At 41.3% G+C, this 6,847-nt stretch overlaps 1 protein-coding gene across 5 annotated transcripts; it reads right to left on the reverse strand.

The window, feature by feature from the left end:
- Positions 1–785: 785 nt before the first annotated feature.
- On the reverse strand, positions 786–5,559 carry selplg (selectin P ligand). 5 transcript variants are annotated; one of them, XM_030436226.1, is made up of 3 exons: positions 5,121–5,559; positions 4,818–4,897; positions 786–3,817 (listed from the first exon to the last, which is right to left on the reverse strand). In XM_030436226.1, exon 3 carries the CDS (start codon positions 3,797–3,799, stop codon positions 2,411–2,413), a length of 1,389 nt encoding a protein of 462 aa, XP_030292086.1. In that variant the 5' UTR covers positions 3,800–3,817; positions 4,818–4,897; positions 5,121–5,559; the 3' UTR covers positions 786–2,410. The 5 variants fall into 5 exon arrangements, with proteins under 5 accessions (XP_030292086.1, XP_030292084.1, XP_030292085.1 ...); XM_030436224.1 differs by having other exon boundaries at positions 3,967–4,897; XM_030436225.1 differs by having other exon boundaries at positions 3,967–4,894; positions 5,121–5,534.
- Between the last annotated feature and the right edge of the window lie 1,288 nt (positions 5,560–6,847).

A 6,847-nucleotide genomic window follows, 5' to 3' on the forward strand; every position in this document is an offset into this window, starting at 1 on the left:
AAAGCCTTTCATAAAGCCTTTCATAAATAAGGGAACTGTCTTAGTCCAGAGAGCAATGACTGTTAACCATTTAGAGACACAGAACAAAAACTCCCTTTACACAAATTACTCAGAACATGCTCTCATTTTGAATCTCAGAGTCAACAGATAACAGAAAAAAACACTTGGTAGCGCATTATTTTATGGATCTGTACAATCTAATGATTGGGTGCGGGCACTTATTAGTAAGGACGGGACTAAATATCAATATCTTCGTGATATGTTATTGATCTGCTGGCATCAAAACAGATACTGTCAGATTCCCCTGTAAATGTAACTTACTAGAGTCACTTCCTCTACACATTTTAACTTTGTGGAACAGTTCTGCTTTCTGGAAGTTCAGCATTTTGCCAGTTTGTGGCTGCCTTACAGTGGAGTGATGGTACTTGTAAACAAGTTGTAGTCAGTGTGTGTGATAAAAAGGCAAGCTAAGACTTTTTTTTGTAAGTGGTTTCATTTAACTTGGCAAATACATTCACAATTCCTGTTTTTAGGGGTTTGTTTACTTCTTAAGTTGAATAAAATACTCTTTATGTCAGCCAGGGGGGGTAATTCCTCTTAGGTTCTCCGGATAAAGATAGCAACAACATAAAAACATACCAGCAGTTAGTAACACAGACATATAGACCAGAACATGTTACACATTCAAAACAGTTCATACCAAGTCCCTGGTTTAAAACCCATGACTCACACACAGGCCCTTGGAATAAACAACTTCTTAAATACTTTTTTAGTTGTCACAGCCGTTGTGATGTATCATAGATCACCGTCTTTTAATGTATAAATTATCACGGTACAATTGTAATCATGCTCGATGTATGGTGACATTGTAACTCTAGTTATGTGTTAAAAGGTACTTTTTGTGAGAAAAGTTTACATTTTTGGAGTCTTAACACAAAACACTAACTCAAAAACAGAGGTGCAAAAGGTGCAACACATTATGTAATCCCCCATATATCTTCAGGAAAAGAATACAATATACACAGTACATGTGTGTAAAATTACCAGTACAAATGCTTTAAAACTGAACTTTGTCTCTACTTTCTGCAAAATTACTAGCAAATCTTTCCAGTAACTACTAAACAATAACAGACCTATAGAATAAAGCATCACCAACCTGTTAAACAAGAAATTAGTTTAATAAATTAATCCCAATACAGAAAGTGTCTATATAAACGCCAATATAAACAGTCACATAAAGTTTACCATGTATCAAATCACAGTGTTTATACAATGAGCCTAACTGCCACCACAACACCAGCAGTAAACTGAACAGTGCCTGTGAAGAACTGTAATCCTTTGACAAAAAAAGACTTCCTGTCTCCTGTTGCTAAGTGAAACACCATCAGGGCTCAGCTCAGGATGTTTTCAAAAAAAGAAATCTTTGATCACTTGCCCCATCCTGGCTTAACGTCCCCAGGGAAGGGCAAGTGTAATATTATGCAAAAAGTCTCCGCTCTCGCTGAAAACACACATTCGATGACCTCCCCAAATGCCAGATACATTCAACAGCACATAAACAAGCTGCAGAAACTGATGTGTAGGTTTGTGGTTTCTGTCTCTTCCTCCACAGGATTCGGGCGTGCAGCGAAGTCAAACCACCGACATCAAAGGGGAAGTACGAGTTTATTCAAACAGCAACTGTTTCCACATCATTTACATCCAGAAGTGGGACCAAGTCATTGTTTTACTAGTCACGAGCCAAGAAAGGCAAGTCCCAAGTCCTAAACTTTGAGTTTCAAGTGCTAAACAAGTCATTTTGTCCTCTTCACCAAATGTAATGCCATTTTAGCGACAGTGCCTGGACTTTCCATCCAAAGTTGTTCTCTCTGCATCTGTAAGTCTTGTTCTGCTTCCTTTGCATCCTACAATTCATTTTTCTGTTGACCACTGCCTACCATTCCTTTTCCAACTGGAAAGAATAAGGTCACTGAAGTTTTCATGATTCTCTTCTGCAACTTATTTGGAAACTAACGGACTGGTTTAAACAAAATGGATCCGGGAAGTTAAGCTGTCACCCGTGTCCGTTTGTTTGTTTGTTAGTTAGTTTTTCAGTAAAATTACAGAACAGATTTCAGTGAAACTTGGATGGAGGATTGGTTTTGGCTCAGAGTAGATCCTCACTATCTTTGTGTGGATCCACATAAAGGATCCAGGATTTTTTTCCCACATGGGCCATTTTTCAGTGAAGTCACGACTCAAGTGACTGAAGTCTTTTTTTGATTTTATCAAGTTGAGTCTAAAGTCATAACATTAAACTGACTTGAGTCCAAGTGATGTAACTCTGATCTACACCTCTGCTGACATTAGACGGATCAGTCCAATCTGAGGTCTGATGAAAGGATGAAAGAGACAATAATAATGTTTCTATCTAAACATAACGGTCATTTTCAGGAAGGAAGCTGCTGAGAGTGAGGTTGTCTCCTCCATCCTCATCACTATCTCCACCATGGTGCATCACCAGGATTCCGTTGGGCACTGGATTGCGTCGCCTCGCGTAACTGTAATCACTTTCAGGCAGCAGGGCCGAGATGCACATCATCTCAGTGGCCTGCTGAGGTTTCTTGACCCTGTACTTCCTCGATGACAGCTTGGCGCAGAGGATAATGGTAGTCACCATGAAGATGGTGGCCAACGCAGCCAGGCAGGCGATGGCGATGAGGGATTGTGTCACCAAACCCCGGGTGGAGCAGGGTTGGACGTCAGTGCGTGGCGGGCTCAGTGAGGTTTCACGGGGCACTGGTGGAGCTGATTTTGTCGTCGGGATCGGCAACCTCTTGGGCACACGAGGGATGAAGACTCCTGTGGTACTGTTGGATACTGCTGCAGTGGTGCTGTTGGCAGAATCAATTGTGAACGAAATTGTGGAAGACTCAGCAGTAGAACCAGTTGAGGCCAAGTTGGTGGAAGACTCAGCAGTAGAACCAGTTGAGGCCAAGATAGTGGAAGCCTCGGTGGTCGAGCTCGCCCCTACCGCGTCAGACGAGGAGATGGAGCTTGTCGTCATAGAAGCAGGCTGGGGCGTTGATGAAAGCTCAGTGCTGGTGGTGGTTGTCTCACTTTTTGAGCTAGAAGAATTTGGGGTGTCAGACACAATTGCTGCCTCAGAGGTGGGGTTCACTGTCATTGTGGATGTAGAAGCTGAGGTCGGCACAGAATCAGCAGGAGAGGGGGTGGAAGATAAACTGGATGCAACTTCAGGCTCATTGGTGGAGGTAGGCTGCGGTGAAGACACAGAATCTGTAGCTGAAGATGCTGCAAAGGTCGTCACAGATGGTGTCACGTCAATAAAAGTGGCGGATGTATGTTGGTGTAATGGATCCTTTGCAGGTTTTACTGTTTCTGAGATTGTTGTGTCAGAGGAGCGCTGTGCTTCACCTGCAGCTGTGGACACTGCTGCCGAGGTATGAAGCTGTTGTGAAGCTGAGTTGCTTGCTGTTGTCGCGACAGTGTTCATAGCAACCAAAGTTGTCGTCATGTCATTTGAGCTGTTGCTCCTGTAAGTGACGTTTACCTCTTCTGTTTCCGCTGTGGGTGTAGCTGTGGTCTCTGCTGCGGCACTAACTTCTGCAGGTTTGTCTGTTTTATGCCAGGCTGTAGTTTCAGTATGAACCACATCTTCACCGATCAGCAGCTTGGTTGTTGAGGCTGAGGGAATGCTGCTGGTTGCTGGAGTGGAAATGCTCATGGACTGAGTAGAAAACAAAGCAGATATTCCCCACAGCAGCGCCAGATACATCTTCATGCTGAGCAGCAACATTGTTGCTTCAAAAAAGACCTGAAATAACAGAAAGGAATCAGATTAACAGGTTGAAATGCAAAAATATTAAAGGGCCTTAAAGACATATTATACTCCGCTTCATGTTCATAATTAGATTTTGGGTTAACAGAGGCTTTGTTCTCAAAAACACATCGGTTTTCTCTTACTGTCCAATGCTGCAGATCTGTAATCCCCCTCTGTCTGTAACGTTTGGTTTCAGCTCCTGTCTCTTTAAGACTGCCCCTCATGAATACCCAGTCTGCTCTGATTGGTCAGCTCACACATGCCTGAGCCAGAACCACTAACAACAACAGAGCATAGTCGGGACTACTGATGAGACGTTTTTCTGTTGGAGAGACGAGTTTCTGCAAGTTTGGCCCTGTTTAACTTTCAAGATCTTTTACATGCACAAAAACATATATAACAAAAAATAGGCGTCCTTTAAACAAATTGGCGACAGGCTTGTAAAGGCAACCGGGACACATGAGGAAGGTCCAATTTTTCATGTCACCAACAGGTGTCACACCACGCTCACCTATGGCCCGTAGAAGTGATTAACACATGCGCATTGCAACATTTTTAAATTTTTTTTTGTGTAAAGCCTCTTTAAACAGTTGTTGTTATAAGGCGTCACAAACATCAGTGTGTCATGTGTCTGCTAGTGCCATCTCATGATGAAACGGTCATGCATATTTCGCCACACCCATTGCCACATTTTCACAGGGAAAAAAAAAAACAGAACTACTGCATTTTGGAGTAAATCTGAAACTTTAAACTGAAACTGAAGTCTATACAAGCAGAATCAACATTCAATGGGGACTTTTCTTTATGAGAGAGGCAAAGGATTCAGAGTCAGGTTGGAAGTAAACCCTTCGTTGTGAGAAAAATCCTGATAGTAAACATTTTAAGAGAGCAGAAAGTAAACTTTATCCAACACCATTACACAAAGGAAACAGTAGAACCCCAAAACTTAAAAAGATTTGACATGCGTCCTCAGTGACACCTGTCAGCGTCTTACCTTGCTTGACGGGTGTGAGGATGAAAGTAGAGTTCAGCTCAACTCAGCCTCTGGGAGAACATCCACTGACTGCAGCACTGCTTTGTGGAGAAACAGGAAATGTTCACAACTTTCACATAGTTCAGAAAAAAAAGCACTATCTAACATTTGAAGATAAGTCAGATACAGACACTTCCCTTAGAAACCCGCAGCATTAGTTTGCATCAATGAGGAAGTCGAATTCATTAGCAGCTTCTTCTTATTTGGCACAGTTGCCATAATTTGAGATCTTAGATGTATTCATTGGCAGGAGATGTGACTTACCTCACAGTCAGAAAGATGAGGAGAGCTTAGGTGTTGCTGTGTGGAGCATGTCTGCTCTGCATGTCCTGGTGTTAAAGTAGCAGGAAGTGCTCAGTTCTGTAAACAGATGCTCCTCGCATGTCAGCCTCGGATCACACTTCTGTCTAAGATTTGAAGCTGTGTGTCATGTGGGTAAAAAGCAGTTGCTCAGGAACTTTAAGGCGCTTTTAGCTGACCACAGTGACAGAAGATAAGATACACGAGCACGCAGAGGCAAAACTCAGCTGAAAAAAATCCTTGTAGTCGATCAGAAAGTCAGAGGAATTAATGGATTTGAAGTGCAGCAGTTTGGTGTCTGATTTGGTGTCCCGGTGGTGTTAAAGATATGAAGCCTCCAACAGACACATCGTACCCTGTGGGGAAACAGACGTGTTCTTCAAGTGTGGAAATCATAGCTGTCATTTCCTGTATGACTGAGTCATACTGAGATGTTCTCAGAACAAAACTTGAGGTTTAGAAAATGTAAAAATGACACGAAGATACACTTCCATTTTTTTTGTTTCGTGTTTTGAACGTTGCCATGCAGGGACAGAATCACGCACATTACAGAATGTCTCCAGACTGACGTGAGCTGAAAAAATAGACGTATACAGGATATTTATTTGGCAATGTTTACCCAGAACATTCTCTGAAATTACTCCGTCACAGGCCAAACTCAATTCTATTAATATTTTCTGATCTGATGATGCTATGACTAATAGACTAATTCGGGCTCTAGCTACTGATGAAGTCACACAGGTCGTGTTCTCAGTATTTTTTCTAGGAATCTGGGACCTGTAGTTAAGTGTTATCATTCAACATGAATCACAGTAGGTCTTACTAAGGAAAAACCAGTGCCTGTACCTTTACAGAAAAAAAACATAGAAGTACCTAAAAAACACAATTCATTGTTATTATTGCTATCAAGGATTAAACCAGTGTTTTCGAACCTTTACTGCTATATAAAATGAGTTGTTAGAAGTTACACAGTCAGAAGTGATAATCAGCCCTCAGGTTCTCTGATGATGTCCTTTCGATGACCTCATGACTGCAGCTTTGGCTCCACCATCAGGCAAGAAAAGACGTGACAGCCAACTGAAGACATTCTCCAGCTTCGGTGGTCGGAACTGAGGTTGAGTTAGAACAGAAATCATCATCTTGATTCAGTATTTGATATCATATATTTGTTTAAGTCATCTCGGAAGCAAATATTCCCCTTAAATGTATTGTTTTCTCTTCTTTGATGGTGCATTGGATGTCTTTGGGATTTGGTCCTATCAAGCTCAGCATCCATCATTTTGTTTTTTATTATTTTATTGTTTACAGACTAACAAATTCATCAATAAAATAGATTAATCAAATGTAAGGCAGACGATATATAAATCTTTAGATTGAGTGCTATCAGTACAACCACTTCTCACTGTCATCTTTACCTGGTTAGTGTTCATAATCATCATATACTGTTTGTTTAATATTAAACTACAAAGTAAATAACAACTACAGCTATCTTTTAGACCTTCTAAACAACTCCTAATGAATGTCACATTTAAAAAAGTAACATTTCTGCTGATCAAAGCTGATATATCTAGTACAACTTCCAGCAGATTCTGTTGCATCAAAGTTTAACTTCACCGGCTGACATTTCCATATATCTGTAAATGATCTCTAGACTCCTGACCGGATAGAGATTACGAGAAGCTCAAAGACTA

The sequence above is a fragment of the Sparus aurata genome, chromosome 12 (assembly GCF_900880675.1).
Source record: "Sparus aurata chromosome 12, fSpaAur1.1, whole genome shotgun sequence".
NCBI classification, from domain to species: Eukaryota; Metazoa; Chordata; class Actinopteri; order Spariformes; family Sparidae; genus Sparus; species Sparus aurata.

Coding starts and splice junctions, on each gene's coding strand:
- selplg (XM_030436224.1), bottom strand. CDS start 4,047: ATGAGGGGCAGTCTTAAAGAGACAGGAGCTGAAACCAAACGTTACAGA. Junction 3,818..3,966: donor CAGATCTGCAGCATTGGACA/GTAAGAGAAAAC, acceptor CTGTTATTTCAG/GTCTTTTTTGAAGCAACAAT.